The sequence below is a fragment of the Xiphophorus couchianus genome, chromosome 20 (assembly GCF_001444195.1).
Source record: "Xiphophorus couchianus chromosome 20, X_couchianus-1.0, whole genome shotgun sequence".
Classification (NCBI taxonomy): Eukaryota; Metazoa; Chordata; class Actinopteri; order Cyprinodontiformes; family Poeciliidae; genus Xiphophorus; species Xiphophorus couchianus.
Window position 1 is genome coordinate 20,918,512 of NC_040247.1, and position 20,916 is coordinate 20,939,427.

Consider the following 20,916-nt stretch of genomic DNA (forward strand, 5'->3'; position numbering starts at 1 on the left):
TGACGGTTTCACGTCTGTTGTTGTATTTCTTTAGATCAAAGCACGTCTTGGATAATAAGAAATCAGCTGTTGTATTAATGATCAACCCAGTACACAGACACTGATCATCCTCTTGCTTACCCCCTACTTTCCTTTCATTAGCAGTTTTTAAGCTAATATGTAAGCGCTGAATGCACACCTGTAAAATCATCACCCGAGCTGTATGGCTATATTTTCTTTGTCCGTGAGCTCGTCACCTGGTCAAACACACACCTGCACAGAAATTCTGCTGAAATGCATAATGTTTACTGAACACTTAAGCTCATACAGGGCCACATGTGACTGATCTCTCTGTAGTTTTAATCTGTCACTTATCCTCCACCGAGTTCATCTCTCCCTCAACGCTGTCCTTAGATGAATGAAGGTGTCCATGCATTGTTGCAATCTGGATGAGTCACTGCTGTAATCCAATGTGAGCTTGAGCTGACCCATGCAGAGTTCCCTTCGGTACATCTTGTACATATGGCTTTGTGCTTGATGAATCTAATGCTTGCAGACTGTCTCAGTTTAGCATCTTGACTTTGTACTCAAAAGTATTCAAACCCTTTAAATATTTTCGCCCGTTTTCACATTTCAACCACACATTTTAGTAACGTTCTAATGGGATCTTATCTGATAAACCAGCTCATAATTGTGAAGTGGAAGGAAAATCATATGAAATGTGCGGTAGCAGGGAAACATCTAAAACATTTAAGACGGTAGACCCTAAGGACCAGGGTTTGGGACCACTGCCTTATATGACCTTTGGCAAACTGTATTCAGGAATTTTTAAGGCTTTCTTTGACACTGTCTTCTTGTCACTCTTTTGTGTGGAGTGGATGACTAACAATTACTTTGTCGAACACTTTAGAGGTAGATCTCTCCAGTTAACACAAGGCCATTTAACTGGTGCTCTTGTCATTGCTTTTCTTGCCCAGCCCAGACCAGTCTGCTCTGTGTCTTGGTGACGGCGTTTGCTTCACTTAAACTCTCTAACTAAACCCCAGAGGCCTTCACCAAACAGCTGGATTTATATGTAGAGTGAAATAAGTACAGATGAAATGCATCGGCTAATTAGGGGATTTCTTAAAGCAAATATGGACTTTTTTCAAGGATATCACAGTAAAGCTCTCTAAATATAAATGCCCATAATTTTCTGACTTCTTAAGTTTGAAAACAATGTAATTTCTTTCTGCTCCACGTTTATGCACTACTTTGCGTAGCTCCATCATGTCAAAGTTTGACAAAATACATCCGAATGTTTTTGTCGAAAGTCAAAAAAAAGTTGAGCAAGGCGCTGCACAGTAAGACCAAGTTTTGATGTAAAACTTGCATTTTGTGACAATGCAACAATAATTACTGGTTCTACTTCATCTTTTGCATGTTTTAATTTTTTGCATTCTATTTAAAATCGAATGCTGTTAAATGTGATATTCTGTTTTGATAAGATTCATCAAAAGCCAAACTGAACATTTTGTAACATGCTAAGGAGAAAGACTTCCAACACTATGCAGGCTTTATTAAATGAACACAGTGATTATGACAAAAAGGGCAATACCAGTTTGAAGCTGGTGACTCATTTTCCCACCACTGTCACACCACTGACAGGTGTCAAAGGGCACCAAAGCAGAGTTCAGCCAATTAGAGAACTGCATGCATTTGCTGAGCGATACCTCCTCTTTACCCATACAGATAAACTAACCCAGCCCTGCACATTTTACACTGAGATCATATTTACAAGCTGAAAGCAGATAAGCTCAACTTTCATGTGTAAAGTTATAGGATTATTACAAGTAGGAACATAATAAACAAACAATTTCTTCCTTTTTCTCTTCTCCTTCCTGACAGGATAAAGCACCCAAACATTGTGTCTCTGGAAGAGATATTTGAGAGTAAATCACACCTCTACCTTGTCATGCAACTGTGAGTATTCACATATGTGTGGTGCTGTGTGAATCCTTCTTTTTTGTGCAAAGTGTGTTTCAAGCTGCCTACTCGTGTTATCTCCCACACGCTCTTTGTCACATGCTTCGAACTGCACTCCGCAACACAAATACACGCACTCGCACACAAACCGCACAGGCGTGCATGTGTGTGTGTCTGTGTAGACTACCCATGAGCATCAGTGGGGAGTTTGCCTTCACACTAGCAGCTTGTCAGTGTCCCACCCTCCTTAAACTGCTGAAATGTCAGAGAGGATCCAGATCAATGACAGACCAGGATCAGGAGGGCTGTTAATTGTGACACTAATAAAAGTGTAAATCATTCATGCATTCATCAGAGTCAAAGCAGAAAATAAAAGGCCGCAGGTGGCAGAGATTCAGGGTGTTCAGAAAGCAAAGGGATGCTTCAAAACTCACAGTTTTTACTACAGTAATATTTATTGTATTTATTTGTTGCTGGATTCAGTGTTGGTCTTTCTTTCAAGTCTTCCTCAAGCCATTGATTAAGCCCTGAGATTTCTTCTTGATAAATAGAACATTTGTAGAGACCTTCGTTAGCAGAGTGAAGTCTCCATCTGGTGGCCAAAAGCAACCACTGTTTGAGGTTTCCTTGTATTTTTCAGATTAAAGTAGTATAGTTTTTACATTTGAGTATTTGTTACTGTAAACTTCATCAAACCTGTTGTAAGTAGCAGTTCTTAACAGCATAAAAACTGGAAGTTGTTTGTTCTTGTTACTAGCTAGTAAAGTAAGTTCCTGCTTTTTTTTCATTTCCTCTTACTGATTTCCTCATAGGTTTACTACCGTGTTTTACCACTTCTCTGGCATCTCCTTTTGTTCAAATCCATAAAATGGGTGATGTTATGTGTATTTCCAACATGCTTTGCTGAATGCATCTCTTTCTGCAGGGTGTCTGGTGGAGAACTGTTTGATCGTATCATAGAGAAGGGCTTCTACACAGAGAAAGATGCTAGTAAGCTAATTCAACAGATTCTGGACGCTGTAAAATACCTCCACGACATGGGCATTGTGCACCGTGACCTTAAGGTCAGTCAGACCATTCTTTATTTGATAGTACAATGTTATTTTTAAGCAGTTTTCATTTAATATAGAGTGCTATGCTTTTCTCCTGCCAAGTTGTCAACACAAATATCTTTAACATTAACAAGAAATTCAGAACAAATTGTGTATGTGGTGTCTGTGTATTAACAATAAATAAGTAATTCCTTGCAAGCATTTAGACCTTTTCACATTTGAACTTTTTCACATTCTGACACATTAGAGCCCCACACTTCAGTGTATTTTGTTTCAGTTTCAGGCGAAAAAAGACACAGGCTTTTGACACACTACTTTGTGTTGACCTGTCACATAAAACACTTCTATTTTTTCTGTACTGCATGTCTGATAGTAAATATCTGATAAGGCTTTACTGGGTATTTAGGGCTTTAACACATCTATTGTATCCTAGTGCATATATGGCATGCTTTATAATATGCTTTAAATTCACACTTGTATGTGGTTTTGCATTACTCCTCACCTTGCAGCCAGAGAACCTGCTGTACTACAGCATGGACGAAGACTCAAAAATCATGATCAGTGACTTTGGTCTGTCTAAGATCGAGGGCTCGGGCAGCGTGATGTCAACAGCCTGTGGAACGCCTGGATATGTTGGTAAGATATTTAGAGACCAAGATTTACTCATTTTACATATCATGTAATTCTGCAACAGCTTCTTAAAATATTCAAATTAATATTGAACTCATGAACTTCACATCATAAGTTCATGAATTAACTTATGATATGAAGTTTTGACATTCTGTATTAAAACCTGCATCTTCTCTTTCTTAAGCTCCTGAGGTTTTGGCACAGAAACCGTACAGCAAAGCTGTGGATTGCTGGTCTATTGGGGTCATAGCATATATTCTGTGAGTACAACTTTGGATAGTCACCATCCCTCAGATAAATACTTTTAGTAAGTCTGTATATCTAAAATAAAAGAAAATTGTACAACATCACTTCTTTACCTTTTCAAATCTGATGCATCATGTGTTTCATACAAGTATTTTAAATTATTAAAAACAACTATTGAGAAACAGAAGGACACCTTCGATAAATTCAAAATCAAAGATATTTGTTTATTCACAAGAACATAAAATGATGAAAGTGTGTAGCTTTTGGGAATCATTTTTGTGTGGGTTAACCTTAATTCCAACAAAGCAGAACTTTAATTTAAAAAGTATATAGGAAAATGTGAGTCCTGTGTGCTTGTTGTTTGTAGATCAGGTTTGCACATGCTATCAAGTTTGTGTATAAACAAAATTTTGGTAGAGCAGTCCCATGTTTGAAATCTTTGTTCATCTGGCACATAGACTAGCAAACAAACATTTTTTTTTGTTTTTATATCAGATCATGAATAAGGAGGTGTGAGATGTCCTACCATGTGTTTTCACCAGAATTGCATAATTTTGTCTTGAGTGTGGAAAATCTTGAGACTGTATAAAAAAGACAATCCAGTTAGTCAGTTAATACACTTAATATTCTGTTTTTGTCTTATTAAACTGAATATATTTAATAATATGTGAATGCTTTTATTTAACAGTTTACTTAGTTCCACTGCTCTTTCAGAACCATGCCTGTGACCATGAGATAAAACATTTAAGTTTAGCCATTTTAAATAAATTTGAATGGGTTTAGATGGTTCATTTGTCTGATTAAAAGTACCTTTTGAAAATAACAATCTTTAAGGAGCTATTAAACATGCCTTTCATTAAACCTACATTACTATTTTAAAATACGTTTTATTGGTTAAATACAATACCCTATAATGTTGTGTTTTCACAACAGCTGTAAGCTGTAAGTAGAAAATCAGCTTGAAAACATCAGTCTTTGTGTAATTATTAATTTATGTAATGTGTTTACTTTGTGAAATGAGTTACTGAAATAATAAGAATTTTTCAATAACCTAATTTATTGAATATGAGTGTATAGTGTTAGTTATGCACCAATAAGCTGTTCTCTCTTTTATTCTAGGTTGTGTGGATACCCACCTTTTTATGATGAAAGTGATGCCAAACTGTTTGAACAGATCCTGAGAGCAGAATACGAGTTTGATTCTCCTTACTGGGACGATATCTCTGATTCAGGTATAGTACATGTACAAAAATCACCATTGATCTGTTCATACTTATTTGACATGCTAGTATTAAACAGTTTAGTCTCATGTAAAACACCACAGATTTTGTGTGTGACTAGAGAAAGAAACAGTTTGTTTTTTTTCTTTGTATATTGTAAGATAAGTTAAAGTCTGTTTTTTTATTATTTGCAGCATTTATCAAAGAAAACATTGATCAAACAAAATTATCAATGTCAATACACTTCCTACAGTTGTGGCCTTTCTGCAATATTACTGTACGAAGACTTGAATGGAAAGTTTTTTATGATATTCATAGCAGTTTTTAACCTTAAACCTTTTAATTTTTTACAGCTAAAGACTTTATAGTGCATCTTATGAAAAAAGATTCCAATGAACGCTTCACCTGTGACCAGGCTCTGCAGCACCCTTGGTATGTCTCTTCTGTCATGTCGTCTCTTCAGCACAAACTTGTCAAATGAAAAGTTTGTTTAAAGATTCATATAATTGTTTATTTTGTTGTTTTTTTTTACTGAAAGGTAGTTTTATGATCACATTTTAGTTATCTCACTCAAACCTTCTCTTCCTTCTCTCAGGATTGCTGGAGATACCGCCCTGGACAAGAACATTCATGAGTCCGTCAGTGCTCAGATCAAGAAAAACTTTGCTAAGAGCAAATGGAAGGTCAGTCAGAATCTTACAGAGCTGCGAAAGTATTCATTACTCTTTAGAGCAGATTTTTGAAATGGGAAAAGTGCATATTTTAAGAAGGGTTTAACAATCAGAAATCTGAAAAGTAGGGTCTTTATTTGTATTCAGCCTTCTAAACATTGACACTGAAAATGATAGTAAAAAAATTGTTGTATGTAAACTATGAGTTTACATACATTATGTGTTAGAATGACCCATTCAAAATCCAGACCTTAAGTCAAGTGAAAATCTGTCATATGATTTAGAAATTTGTATTACTAGGTACTCTTAGTCCCATCTCATTAACCTTGAGCTTTTTCGCAAACAATTCAGTATCTAAACTTGCAGCTCTGGGGTAAAAATGTCACAAAACGCCTTCATCTGACGTTTCTACAAAGTTGTGACTCAGAAAGGATCAACACAAATGCACACCACATTTTTCAGATTTGTATTTGTAAAAAGAGATTGAAAACAAAAGTGATCAAGTTCTACATTGTCGTAAGAGTTATTATTCAGGTTTGCTCACTAGGGCTTTTATCTTTGTAAGTCTTAAAACTGGGTGTTTTTCTCCATGTTCTTTGTGTTTTTTTGTGTCTGCAGCAAGCATTCAATGCCACCGCAGTGATCCGTCACATGAGGCGTCTCCAGCTTAGCACTGGCAGTGAGGGACCTGGTCCCACCTTGTCCGATCCGTGCCAAGCCCATCTGCTGATGGAAGAGGAAGGTAAGGGGTAGCATATGTTTATTTTCACCCAATCATTTTTTTGAGCTAGTTTAATGCCTATATATTGTGCTTTTCCTCTCTCAGGAGCACTTTGTGAAGGTGGTTGCTCCCAGAACATGGATGGAGGAGCAGACGCTTTGTCCAACTGCACCTACCGCTGCCACCCAGCCAATAGTGTGTGATACCTAACCCCCCCTTCATGTACTTGTTATTCCCAATTCACTTTCCAATTTTAATCCCCCTCGGTGGAACCTGAGGCACCGTCTCTCCCCCGCTTGTCTGGCTGGGAATACAGCGCCATTCCAACCTGTCGCCTGCAGGGGGAGCAAGACTGTCAAGCCTGAAAGGGAAGAAATATATCGTGTTGAAAAGGAGGTGGAGGGAGACTTGCTGTAATGCTTATGCACCAAGGCAGATCATTTTTGGGATGAGTTGAAATGCATGAAAAGGAAAAAGGGAAAGACGTCCTCCCCCTCCTTCATGTCGGGGGGGTGGGGATTGTTTTTACAGAAGCAAGACAGAACTTGCTGGATGTTTTATTTTAACGAAAATGTTTTCAACTTGTCTTTTTATGTTTTATCGTTTTAAATTTTTTAATTATTACCCTCCTTCTATAAGACTTTGGAGCGTTAATCACAGTATGGTATCTGCATGACAACGAGACGAATCCCCATTGCATGATTTAATTTTTTTTTTAAAACACGCTGTATTGCAGAAATGCAATACAGCATTACACCAGTAAGATGGAGTATTTGGAAATGTTTTAATGGAAAATGTTGTCATATAGCAGATTTGCATTCTATGTCTTTAAAATAATTTGTGGCAGAGCAGTTTCTCCAATGAAAATGATACCATGCAATTCTATGACGTAGCCTTTCTTTCTCCACCATGAAGTGGTTTGGAGTTGAGAGGAAAAGGCTTCCCTGTTCTCTTTTTATTTCCAACAAATCAAACTTCAGCAACAACAGATGTTTTCCTATCTAAGGTGCCTTTTAGAATCCACAGTTTCATTTGGTGGTAGCGTTGCTTAAAAAGTGGTTTCTTTTTGTACGATTATGGGATTGTGTGTGTCTCATGTAAACTTAAATATAACTTTTTCCTCATTAAGGTTAGGTACAGATAGGATGCCTGCACAAAGAAAATGTTGTTTTAAAAAAAAAAAAAAAACAACCATTAACTATTTGACAAAATGGCTGCAACATTTTTAGTGTGAAATAGTCCTTTTGTATCCAAGCTGAAAGATGCTGAAGAGTTTAAAGCTAATCTTTGCAGTTTTTTATCTGCATCTCCAGTACTTCTCAACACCATTCAAATCATTTTGTTAGGAACAAAATTGTGTGCATTGCTTTCACCTGCACCTGATGTCTGCAAACTATAGCTCTGTAGCAGGAGCGCTCTTAATCATCAGGCATGTAGACCATAATGTAAATACCTAAAAATTATTCCCACCGTTTAATAAACAGCACTAGTTTGAGCAAGTTTTACTGGAACACATTAGAGAAATCATCATTTTGATTGCTGAGCTGAAACTGTGTGTGTTCTGACATGCAGCACAGCCTCTTTCCAAAGTCCAAAAGAAATTAATACTTTAGAACGTAATGGATTTGAATTACAGAGGGGGGAAAAAATATAAAATGGAGTTTTGCACACCTACATAAATAACGACACCTTTATGCATCCGAGCAGGAAACAGAGCTGTTGTCTTAATGAAAATGGGACATTCAAAGTTTAGTTAGTAAAGTACTGGCTTTTTTATTTTCGGTTCATACTTTTTATTAATTTTCATTAAATGCAGCATGATTCATAAACAAACTTTTTAACCAGAAGGGTTTTATAACCCCCAACAAAATTGATACAACAAAAAAAGCAGGCAAATATACTGTAGCTCTTTCAGTCAGAGTTTACAAACCGCTCACACTCACTTTTCTTCAACATGTTTCCCAGCCTTAGAAAAAAAACTTTAAAGACTGGAATTATGCATCAGACCAACTCATTCCATATTAATTCACATTGTTTGTGTGTATCTTTTTTTTTGTTTTAGTTCAGTTTCCCCTATTATTTTGTAAAATAAATTTCATTGCACATTTTTTAAAAGATATCTGTTCCTGTTTAGCATGTTATTAGTGTTCTTTAGCCTATGTATTTTTGTACTGGATGAGGAGAAGCTTTATGCAAATGTTTCTGAATGATCTGGTGGGAACCCGCTGCAAAATCTCAACTGGCTCTAATGGACAATATGAGGATCTTCCTTTGGTGTGGGCTTCGTTTCCTATCAGTAACCGCTACACATTTAGGCTCCTGCTTCTCTCTGATACATCAGTATTTTGTAATTGCTCTTCATGTTGGTTGGATTTGCCTTGGGAATTGTTAATATCTCAAATGATGCTTGTAAAAGGAGAGATTTTGTCAGACCTTGCTGTCTTTTACTTAAAATCACGCAGACCGTGAAGGAGCGCAGGCCAGTGTAATAACATTTCAAAAAGTTAAACTTTGTGCTGCTTTGGAAAAATATCTATGAGCTTTATAGCGCAGTTTTACTGGATAGTCCTTGTAGTGTTTTCAGGCTGTAATGAAACTGGTGACTCTGAACTGTAAAGTGCATTTATTAGAGACATTATTTTGGCAGAGAAAAAGTTCAGTATGAATAGTTTAGATGTCCTGGAGTACTGTAACATTAAAGCCGAAACAGCACAGGGGGGCTCAGAGGAAGCCTGTCTGCTTTCAGCCGATTCAATATACGATCTGATGTACTGACAATAATTAAAACAACTTTACTATTTTGAATTATTGTTATATATCTTTTTTCTGCTCATTTCCTACATTGACAAAGCATTTTCTTTGCTCACCGCATTAATGTCCTGCCATACATGTTCTCTGGTCTTTCCCATTCTCAAAAGTGTCTGAAAGGGATGTAACTCTGTTTCATATCATATTTGTACCCAAAGGAAACAGGAAGTCGTGGATTGGTTTAATGTACAGACGCTGATCATTTTAAAAAGTAAAATGTGTTGGTTATGTCTATTTTGTGTAAATTCCTTGGAGAAGCCATAATTATCTGATTTGACTAAAGCAGAAAAGTTATTTTTTCTTCATAAACAAATCTGTATATAATATAGAATTGTAATTGTCATTATGTTAAAAAATTTGTTACATTTATATGTGGCTATATACTGTAAATATAATATATAAAAATGTCCCTCCGGTCTGAAAAAAGTATCCTCTCCCTTGCAGACGTTAGGCCAGGGTGAGTACTTTTGGATTTAGGCTGCATTTGTCTGAAAGTAAATTTGATAAGCATGCTCTGCATGAATCTGTGTGGGAACTAATACTTTATCACAAATGGGTCTGGGGTTTCTTTGGGTTAAAAGCAGTTTTATGAAAAAAACTCAATTTGGCATGTTGATATCCTAGCAAAATTAAAAATAAATCTAGTGCTGTTCTTGGCTCGTGTAACAGAAAACATTGCTGATAGAAGCAAATGCTGATCAGAATTGTAAGATCCGCTGTACAAATCACTACTTAGGTCATTAACTTTTAAAACAATTTTTGGGTCTACACACCATCAACCGTACACACTGATTCAATTTATGAAAACAGGACTTGTTTAGTCTGAAAGTCAGCATCTTGGAATGTTTTCTGTCTGCTTTGAGCTCGGTTAGGCCAAATTAAATCTCCATTTATTTATCTATGTTTCTTGTCATGGTCGATTACCTTATGCTGCACTCTGTGCCATGGATTGGAAATAATTCGGCCATTCTGGAAATTTAAGAAGTAACTCTTTACTTGATAGCAAAATACTGTTCCTCTTCATCCCACAGGACGGCCTTGTGGGCCTAAGAACTTTGACATGAAGGTTACCTTCATGTTCTGCTGTGGGAGGCCTCTCAAGTCCTCTTTGAGGAATGCTGAGCAAGTAGGGTTTGTGGTTTGGCTGCTGGGAGGAACTGCAGAGCTGAAGAGAGTGAGAGTGGTGGTCGCTCTCAGTCGGCAGACGGTGGACGGAGTAAAAACGATGCGGTCGAGCCAAAAACAAGGAGCTGGTTTGAGATAATGAGAGGGATTCTTCGTGGATTACAAGGTGGAAACGAGTTGAGAGACGCAAGCCGTGTCTGGATGCAGAAGATTGGGAAAAAATTATTAGGAGATGCTGCCAAAAGTGCAGCACAACTGCTGAGTACAATAAAACCACATATTTTTCATGTTAACTGCAAAATAAAATCCCCTGCTTGTTGGTAGAGATTGTGCTCGTGCTGCGCCCTCCTCTCTGAGCAGGCGGCGGCTGTCCATGCCTGCGTGGAATGTGAAACGGATTCGATTGAGAGATGAGCCAAAACAGCTTCTGTGATGACAGACTGGGATTCGTCACTTGCGAGAGCTGATTTATTTCTGTGCTGTTGGCAATTTAAATGCTACAGAAGCACTGAGAGTAAATTGCTGATGTGGAAGGATGAGAAGATTTATGAAGCAGACGGCATCCGGCGGACAAGGTCACAAAATCAGAAGCGCATCTGCTGGAAATGTGAACTCACAGATTCATCAAATCACAGACGAGCTGCTTTAGATATACACATCATCTGAAGATTTACAGGTTTTCTACTAGTCATGTGTTAAGTAGTTTTTAAAAATATTCAGACAACTTGAACCTTTTCATATTTTGTCGCTACAGCAAGTCTTCATACATTTGATCAAGATTTAACATGATAAATCAACATGACATTCTGCATAGTTGTTGACAGAACAATTAAACTTTCAATTTTTTTCTACAAAGGACAATCTAAGCAGTGTGGTGTGGCTTTGAATAAAGTTACCTAAGTCAATACTATGTAAACTTGCCTTTTGCTACAATGCATCATGTTTGCAAAATACTTCAAGCTCAGTTTGGATGGAGAGAAAATATGAACATCAAGTCTTCAGTTTTAGCTGGATTTAGGTCTGGACTTTGACTGAACCGTTTTAAAATATTGATATTCTTTGATCTAAATCGTTACGTTGTAGCTCCGGCTGCATGTTGACAGTTTTTGTCCTGCTGGAAAATGAATCTTATGGTTACAGAGGGTCTTGTTACAATATAGGGGACCGAATAAGCACATTTCGCATGTTTTCCCACTTCACAAGTACTATAATCCAACACAATACTTTGTGATAATCTATCTAATAGAATATCTTGAGGTTTGTGTTTATAATGTAACTAAACATGAAAGTTCAAGGAAAACATCAACTTGCAAAAAGGAGAAAAAAAAGAAAACGCCATTGGGAGGAGTTTTGCTGGCTTGTGAGTGACCTTTTTGTCTCCACTCCAACTATAGCAAACCCTGAATTTTAGAGCTCTCCAAATTAATAACTTTTTTCTACTTTATGAGCTTATGTGGCTTAGGAAGTACAAATGTATCTACTGACTCAACCTTGGCTGCATAAACTTAAATAATTGGGGCTATTTCCCCCCCACCTCCTTCATGTATGACCTCACACACCACTTTTATGTCACCTTCACATTTTTCACCAGGAGGCTATTGTGTTAACATCTGTCGGGAGGTTTCTGTGCCCGTAAAGTGTTTGCCGTCCATCAACACTAGTGCTGCCATAAGCAGAATGAGTTTCTGCTATTTAAGATGTTTTATTGCGTCAATCCTCTTACAGAAAAACAAATGAGTGGATCTGTTTTTGTGTCCAGATAAGGCTGGCTGACAACATACCAACAGAAATTATTTAGAAATATGCTTACTGGAAATGATCTACCTTGTGAGGAAAAACAATGTAGATACAAATGAGACATGCAGGGGTGTGTTTGTGTGAACACTTATATGTTTTGTCTGTTGAGGTTTGCAATATAAATGAGGGTGCCACCTCAAAGTGAATGAGACCAGAATGAAACATTTAAATTCAGAGCTCTTGCTTTTCTTTTGAGCCAACAAAGTGGAATTTTTCTGCATCAGTACCACTTTAGACCAGCCCCCTGACAGGATTTAAAGAGGGAAACATAATAGCTGTATGTTCACTGGCAACATTCTTTCCACTGCTGGAAATGCTGTATTTCTGTTCTTCACGCAAGTTTTACATGCAGGTTTTTTTTTTTTTTTTTTTACACCAAACCGCTTCATGCTTCTGTTTCCAAGAAGCTAAATGTTCTTGTAATCCTTAAAAAATGTCTTCATCAATAGTTGTCGAGGCTTTCCGAAGTTCTTTTAACAACTTGGACATTTACTGTTTTTGAATTATTGCTCCTGCCGACAGCCTTTTGCTTAGTGTCTTGCTTAAAGACACAGAAAGTGGATAAATGGAGGATGATAGAAGAAACCTGAAACAGAATCTGAGACATGCATCATCCTTTAGCTGATCATCAACTAAAGGATTAACCCATAGTTTGTAGTTGCATTTTCAAGTAGGTGAGTGAGGTTTTTTTTGGTCAGTGTGGCAAGAAGGGTGGATGCACAGCACACAACACGTCGGTCATCAGTGCAGCAAAGGAGCAGCAGGCACAGAAGAGGCTCAGGTTGAGACACAGAGCGCTGAGCCTCCCTCACTCAGCGGATCAGTGAATTTACATCTGAAAAAGAAAAAAAAAATGCTCGTGAGGTGTCCTACTTGAAGTCTGGTCTTAAATCTAATTTAGATGCCTTTTATGTGATCTTAACAAGGCGTTTCGTGCTCAAAACTCCCAGCAGTGTGGCTGAACTAAAACAATCCCATAAAAACGAGGAGTGAAAGGAAATTCCACCACAGTGACGTTATCACCAATTATCAGAAATGTTTGATTGCAGTTGTTTCCCAGCGACCACATTCAGTTTTTAGGTCCAGCGGGTGTTTCCTATTTGTCATTCAGCCATGTTATGATCTTATTCATTGCTTAAAAATGCAGTTTAGATGTAAGTAGGTTAATTCTTTTTCTGACATTAAAATGCATTTGGAGGAAGTGTGACAAAAAAATTCAAAAGTAGAAATCTGTAAGAGGGCACAATGGTCTTCACTGCACTGTAAATCTATTGAGCAAATAATAGAAAATGCGTGGGTTTTCTTTGTGATAAAAGCAACAAATTTCAACAGAAGGACACATATTTTCATCCTGAGCTGATGTCTAGCATATTTTCCTTGCATGCCGCTGGCACATTTATATTAGGCACAGGGTCAAACAAACCCCAAGCAGTTCAGCCAAATGCAGTTTTTGGCTCCAAACAATAATCAACATGCTAATGTTGTTTAAACCAAAACATTCTTCCCCGGTTCCATACCTCCTTCGGCCTCCGCGATAGTGCAAAACGTAATCGCAGGCTGTTTCAATTTGCACGAGAAACGGTCCTTTTGAGGTGCTGGAACGCAGCAGGGGGACCGAGACTTAAATAAACAGTGAGATCACCATCTCCTTCCAAAGAAGGAATGATGTGCAGCTTGCTTTTTCAGACATCTTAGCGTAACTCTTTAGGTGTGTACAGAAAAACTCAAGTCTAAAAGTGAGACGGGTTGTCCAATAACGAATGCAATGTATCTAAAACAGTCTGGAACAAGTCCTGTAGGTCTGAGAACCGAAAGCTGTACATCTTCTTGAAAAGGCAGAGCATTAGTTTGTGAAAGGCTCCAGGCCCTCGAGGTCCTGAGTGACTCTACAAACCACAGTTGGTGATTATAAACAGGATGGAGAAAAGGATGAAAAATGAGACATGGAGAGTATCTGGCAGAATGAGGAGAGCCACTAATTTTCCACTTTTGGGAAAATTCAGCCTGCAATTAGGGTCATGCACTGCCAGAAACTTGACATGTGTGCAACTTGCATTAATATATTGGACCGGATTCTGAGATGACAGCAAGAGAAAAAGAAAACAAAAGGAGCTGGAAAAATGGAAAACAATGTCATTCTCATTTGTTTTTTGTTTGTTTGCTTCTTGTTGTTGTTTTTGCACCTTTTAGTCAGTTAGTCATATACACAAAAAGGAATGTGACCAAGTTTGTGGGGCCATTTATTCAAATCAGGAGTATAAACACGAATGCACACTGAAATTCCAGGTTACCACAGATTACGCCTGTAGCAGGGAATGAGCGCCCTTATGAAATACTCTCAACCGCTGCGTGTCATGATATGTAGCCTTTCCCAGTTTCTTGGCATCTAGACTTGTTTTGTTACAGTTTCAGACTCCCAGTTTTTTTTTTTTTTTTACTGCAAATAAAATGGGAAACTCGCTCTTTGTTCAAGACAATTGCCAAGTGTCATTCTGGAAACCTTTTATTAAAGGATAATTCATGCTCAGACATTATGCTCAGGCTTGTTTTACAGGATCTGTTCATTCCAAAGTTTAAGCTGCGCTGCTGAGCTGCGAGTTAAATCAGGTCCGCCATGCTCAGCTAAGCAGAAAGATATGATGGAAACAATATTTTCCTCCCAGCATAGCGGCTGCATTTCAGCCATCATGTGCTACATACATTTTTTTTATTTTATTTATTTTATTGTTTTAAGTTCTTGGAGTACAGATCTCTGATGACTACATCTGTCTGAAAAATATAGCTGGTCTTGGGAATCAGGGAAATGCAGTATGGCAGACAAAAGGGCACCGCCCATAGTGAGAGGATTTGAAAAGGTCATTTAAGTGACCCTAACATATGTCCATCTGTTTTCAGCAGCTGCCGCATGAACAGGCTTGTAAACATTGCCTAATACTTCTCACATCCTCCCCAATAATTTTTCACCTATTTGAATGGTTTATCTATTTTATTATTATCTTTTTTTTTACTTTTTTCATTTTCTTTAACATTTCACATACCAATGTGCTAAAGATCCCAGAGAAAGTTCCTCTCATTTAACCGTGGCCCAGTGGTCTCAGAGGCCTTCAGCTGGTCGATGTCTCTCTGCTTCAGCACACCTGGCTTCAATATCAGCTCAAGCTGTGTAGAGTGTGACTGCATATTAGTGAGGCAGTTTTGCCATTTAATTAAAGTGTGGAAAGACAAGGGACTCATGAACTTTTGAGTCTTCAACTATTTTTCATGAAGCTATTCAGAATCAATCAACTAAAGCGCTGCCAACTGTCAGCCTATGATTAAACAGGCTAAACACTAAGCATTCATCAGATATTGGGTATCTGTGTTATGTTCTGTGAGAGTTTGGAGAGTAAGGATTTCCAAAATATCCCCCAATGATCTCATCATCAGAGTGCTGGACCCTCAAACAGCTCTTTCATTTTCAAGTTGACCTTTTCTCATATGTTCAGCCTCCACTATTCTCTCTGAAGTAGCTGCATCTGTAAACTAGTTCATCTGTCATTTATAATTAACCTCCAACATATCGGTTAACATGTCCTAACCCTTGAGCTCACAATTAGTCAGAATAATCTTACTGGACATCCATCCAGAATGATGGGATATAGTTCTGATTTAAAAAGCCAATGTAAACTTAACCTGAAAGTCGCATGGCAAAAAAAACAACAAACAAAAACAAAAAACAACTAAATTCAATCCAGACATTACACAGCACCGCCCCTCCCCCTTGCTGATGAACAGTCCCTCCAAATCTCCAAACAACCAAGAAGGGAAATATGGCAACCCTAAAGCTTTCCCACGTGTGACCACCAGATACAAAAACAGATTGTCAGAGATAACAACAAACATATGAGCTTTGACTCCTCCTGCGTTCCCTGCAGACCTTTACAGCAAACACAATAACTGCAGGAACATTTACAAGTGAAGAATAAAGAGCAGAGGGGATTAAGGGACTTGGGAGAGGGAACCAAGAAATGGTGATTAGCTCAGGTAAGAAGGTATCAACTTTCCCTCACAAAGGAAAAGCAGATGGGGGGGGGGAGAATGAGCCTCATGAAGGATAATTTGTCAGAAATAAATGTTGTGTAATCAGCTCGTTTGTTTGAAAGCAGGGAGGTGAAATATATACTTATAGCAAAGACACACACACAAAAGAAAATCAGTGCACTCTTAATTAGTCATCTGAACTTTCAATGGGCCGTTAATGGACCGAACAATTTTATCTGGAGCAGTGCTTGCTTTTGTTGTGGGTCGCCAAGATGCCTGTGTTGCATTTTCCTTTCTGTCTGGGATATCCAGACAAGGCTGGCTGTGCAGAGGTTTGTAGTAAAACATATGCAACATCTGAGGATCTGTAACAGAAGATGATGGGCAACACTGAACTTGAATTTGTCTGTAAACATTGTTGGAGACCCATTTTCACTGGGATCTAAAAATAATACCAGCTGCGGTTTTCAGTCCCTTGCAAAAGCATTTACATTAGTTCATTTTCTTTTAATTCCCAGATTTTGTCACTTTGTATAAAGTCAGAATTTTATTTGTATTTAATAGACTATGATGGTACAACAGTACAAAGTTGTGTGTTACTAAAAGACAAAAACAAAACCTGGTTTTAAAATATTTTCACAATTATAAATGTCTAAATGCCTTTACCTTCAGTTCCAGGTCCAGATCTCATGGAGTGTGTCTCTTCCAGTTTTGCACATCTAGAGACTAAAATTCTTGACTATTATTCTGCAGAATAGCTGAAGAGCAGTCAGATTAGATGGTGGGAGTCTGTGAACATCAGGTTTCAATTATTACAGCAGATGGTCAGCTTAATTTAGGTCTTGACATTGACCAGGCCATTTTAACACGAGTATTCTTTAAGTTCTATTATTGTAGTTGGGACAGTATGTTTAGGAATGTTATCCTGCTTTAAGTTGATCTTCTGTGTCAGGTTTTAATCTGGGATTTCCTTCTATTATCTCCATTCATTGTCACATCAACTCTAATCAGCTTCAAAGAAAGGCATCCCCACAGCATGATGCTGCCACCACCAGGTTTCATATTTTGGGACGTTGCGTTTGAAAGGAAGTGACAAGTTTGTGTTCTTGCACACAAAGCATTTTGCAAGGTAGCCGGACAGATTCAAACATGATCTTGTCTGACCAGAGCCTCGTCTGCAACATGTACGCCACATTCACGGGTTGTGGTAAAATTTTATACGGGTCATAGTTATGACTTTCTTGTAAAGAAAACTTTCTTTTTGCCACACATTAATAAAGGTCAGAATAGTTGAGTTGGTTGAGTTTCAGAATATTGCTATCCTTCATTTCTTATCAATTGAAGTGGACTCTAATTTTTTCAGAAGACAAACGCTGCTTTGCAAGATGTGCGGCGTTGGAATGTTTTAAAACCTAAACTTTATCCTTTACCTGGTCTGTGTTCTTTTGTCTTCTTGATGCTGTTTGTTCACTGATGTTCTCATGCAGACCTCTGAAGCCTTCACAAAACAGCTGCATTTAATACGCTGCAAATGAATTACACAAGGGTGGACTCCACTACTTACCTGACTTCTGAAAGCATTGGATTTTATCATGGGGCTATCAGAGTCAATTCAAATCCATTAGTCACTATTCAGATTTTCTGTAGTAAAAATACAGAAAATTATACATTCATTTCTTTCCACTTTGTAGCTAAACACTACTGTATGTTGGTCTGTCATGTAAAATCTCAACATTTAAGTGTATGTTTGTAACGGGATGAAAGTCGTAAATGGATTGAAATTCAGAGTTACAGTATTTTGGTACTTTTGTCTTTGTAGAAATGTGTGCATGTTCCTTTTGTGGACAGCAGTGCATTTATTCTGTGTTCCTGTTATTCTTGCCACCTTTACTTCTTGAATTGTGAGACCTTTTATGTGTAACAGGTGGCACCATTAGGTGTCGCACTCTCTCCAGCCTGTGCCTCCATAAAAGGGAAGCTGGAAGGGTGGGGTCCAGGTGTCAATGTCCCGTGTGTTAGACCGGCTGTGTGTTGGGCCCAAGCTGTTTGCTGGCTGTGGTAGGTTGGGGGAAATCGTTTTAAAGTGATTCTTTTAAGTAAGTTGTGCTGATGTGATGTTTTTATATAGGACTGTATTGCTGATGGTGTTCGGCCGGTAGCGTTACCTCGGCGTGGGTGTTGGACGCCGCAGGTAGGTTTTATATATTGGTCTTTTTAATTAGAATGAATTGTATGTTTATATATTGTTTTATTTGCTAGGTTTGCACCAGATCGGCTACACAAGGGTTTGATCTGGCAGTGTTTTATGCGATGCAGGTAGGCAGTGTTTTAATGTTTTAGGTTGATTTGCTTAAAATAATTTAATAAGCATTCAGTAATTTTAGTGTCCTTGTTTTACAGTTTTTGCACTGCCTCCTGCTGTCTTTTTAGCGTTTGTTTTTTTTATTTTTTGCTAGTCCACCCAGTTAGGATCGTTTTTCTGCTTGTAGTACTTGTGAGGGCGGGCTGACAACTTTTTCATTCATTTTGTTTGTTTTGTTTTTTGTTTATTTTGTGGCACTTCCCTGAATTCTTCTATCCTGTTTGGCGTGATCCCCATGTTGGGTTGACAACGAACGGATAAAGCTAGCGGGGAATCCTTCCTGTATTCAACAATAAATATCAATAATTAACTTAATTCCTGTTGTTGATTATTACGCTTTGGCAAGGCCCAAGCTATAACATATGTAAATAATTTTCAAGTTTTTTTTTTCCTTAACATTTGCTATTTTATTACCATGTACCGATTTTACAGTTAATTTTAATTTATTTTCAAACCTATGCACAATACTGTAATGACGCCAACAGGGTTTATTCGAAATAAGTACAAGCTGCTATTTCTGAGGCTGCAGCTCACAAAAGGGCACACTCAACTGATAGCTTCACGGCTAACTCCCCTCTGAACTCTCCCCCACTTCCGGTAGCAGGACTGGAACTTCCTGGTACCGGAAGTACCGGTCCTGGTACTGGAAGTGGGGTATCCGCTCCACCGATCCCCCGCCCACATGACAGGCCTATCACATGTGAGCTGGAGCCAGCAGAGTCAGACAGGGGAAGCCCATAACACTACATATAACAGAAAGGATCACACACTAAAACACAGAATCGTTACAATCCCAAAAAATACTTAAGCAATATTTTACTTCTTTGCTTAATTCTGAACAACGTGAGTGAGCATTTACAATGTTTTAATCTGAAATAACGGGAGATAGAAACAACGTTTGGGCTACAGCTACCATGCTAGCGTTAAAACAAAAGCCACCTTAACTTCAAGCTATGTCAACTCCTGAAGTTTTGAGTTGAAAACATTTGGTGGCGTTTTTATGTGAAAGAAGGACATATGGAGCCAAACACTATAAGTTACTGACTGTCAATCGCAAACTTAAGGATATCTTAACTGGTCAGATTCTGCTGGATTACTTAAGGGAAGAAGTAAAACCAGAACCAGATAGAGGAGGTAACAGCATCTGACAACATGAAAGAAGGGTAAATGAACAAATCATGTCAGCAGAAAGCCAGCTCAAATAGCCTCCTCAAAGGGACCACCTCTAAGCAGCCACATTGTTTGACATCTGTTTTGCAGCTTTGCTCTGTGCAGCGGTTTGTGTTGAGAAAGCAGCGTGCGTATATCATCTTTGGCCCAGATCCAGGGGGTCCAGGCTGCTGGCTAGGTCGTCCAATGCAAGCGTTTCATGGGGAGGGCAAACGGCCAACAAATCGGACAACCAGCGATGAACCGTTCCACCAAAATCTTCCTGCTTGACGTTAGGGCTTAAATGAGTCACTAAATAATAGTTTGCTAAGTAAGCTAAGCATTTCTGCAAAGCCCACATACTTTTTTTCCCCCCTCCATTTCTGTGTTTGTTTCTTCTCTTCCTGTGTAAAGAGCTGCATGCCCCCGTTAATGTTTAATACAACTGAGCCCTGGAAGCAAATTTGATTTAGGTTTCCTGAAAACTGTTGGAAATTTCACTAGTCAAAAATATTTCACATCGGTCAGAAAATGCTGTCGTGGCCAGCACAGGGCTAGTTTTTATTTCGGATTAATGATGCCCTGTGATATTGTACCTGTTCTCGGACACTTATAATTTCATAGGCTGTGAAGAGCACTAAACATACTTTAATGCATGTATCATCTCTTCCTTTTAAAACATAGAGGTTATGGGAACATTCCTACAGGGTTCTGAAATTTTCACAAAAGTTTAACAGCGCTCACAGCTGTCAGGGGTTGCTTTCTTCTTTTCTTGGCGAGACATATTTCCAGACACATTCATCTTAGAATATTAATGTTCCAGATTTTTGAACATTAACTTATGTTGACACCCATAGTGCAATAATATCAGGAAACAAATCATAAGAATCACATCTGACTCAGATTGGAACATGAAAACCTTTTTTTTTTTTATTTCTTGCTGACTGCCTAAATCTGGAGAACTGTGAGAGACAAGAGAATGTAATGTTAAAAACATAAATCTTCACCAGCACAAGACTCAAACTAATATATCACTGGGATATACAGTAGCTGGCACTCTGTACTGAAAGTAGTGTTCAAGAGGAATGCTACATTTCACAGATATCACTGTAAAGGTTCATAACAAAAACTGTTTTAAATTTCAGCATGTCACGCATGACATTAATAAGCA

The 20,916-nt window shown here is 38.1% G+C and overlaps 1 protein-coding gene across 2 annotated transcripts in view; it reads left to right on the forward strand.

The window, feature by feature from the left end:
- Window positions 1-9,524, forward strand: part of camk1b (calcium/calmodulin-dependent protein kinase Ib) — a 44,369-nt gene extending 34,845 nt beyond the window's left edge. For both annotated transcript variants that reach the window (XM_028002905.1, XM_028002906.1), the window contains 9 exons: window positions 1,867-1,941; window positions 2,870-3,008; window positions 3,506-3,632; window positions 3,811-3,886; window positions 4,992-5,104; window positions 5,446-5,524; window positions 5,688-5,775; window positions 6,382-6,505; window positions 6,590-9,524. In XM_028002905.1, coding sequence (XP_027858706.1) covers window positions 1,867-1,941; window positions 2,870-3,008; window positions 3,506-3,632; window positions 3,811-3,886; window positions 4,992-5,104; window positions 5,446-5,524; window positions 5,688-5,775; window positions 6,382-6,505; window positions 6,590-6,687 — 919 coding nt within the window. In that variant the 3' untranslated portion in view covers window positions 6,688-9,524. The remainder of the gene's footprint in view (window positions 1-1,866; window positions 1,942-2,869; window positions 3,009-3,505; window positions 3,633-3,810; window positions 3,887-4,991; window positions 5,105-5,445; window positions 5,525-5,687; window positions 5,776-6,381; window positions 6,506-6,589) is intronic.
- Window positions 9,525-20,916: the final 11,392 nt, after the last annotated feature.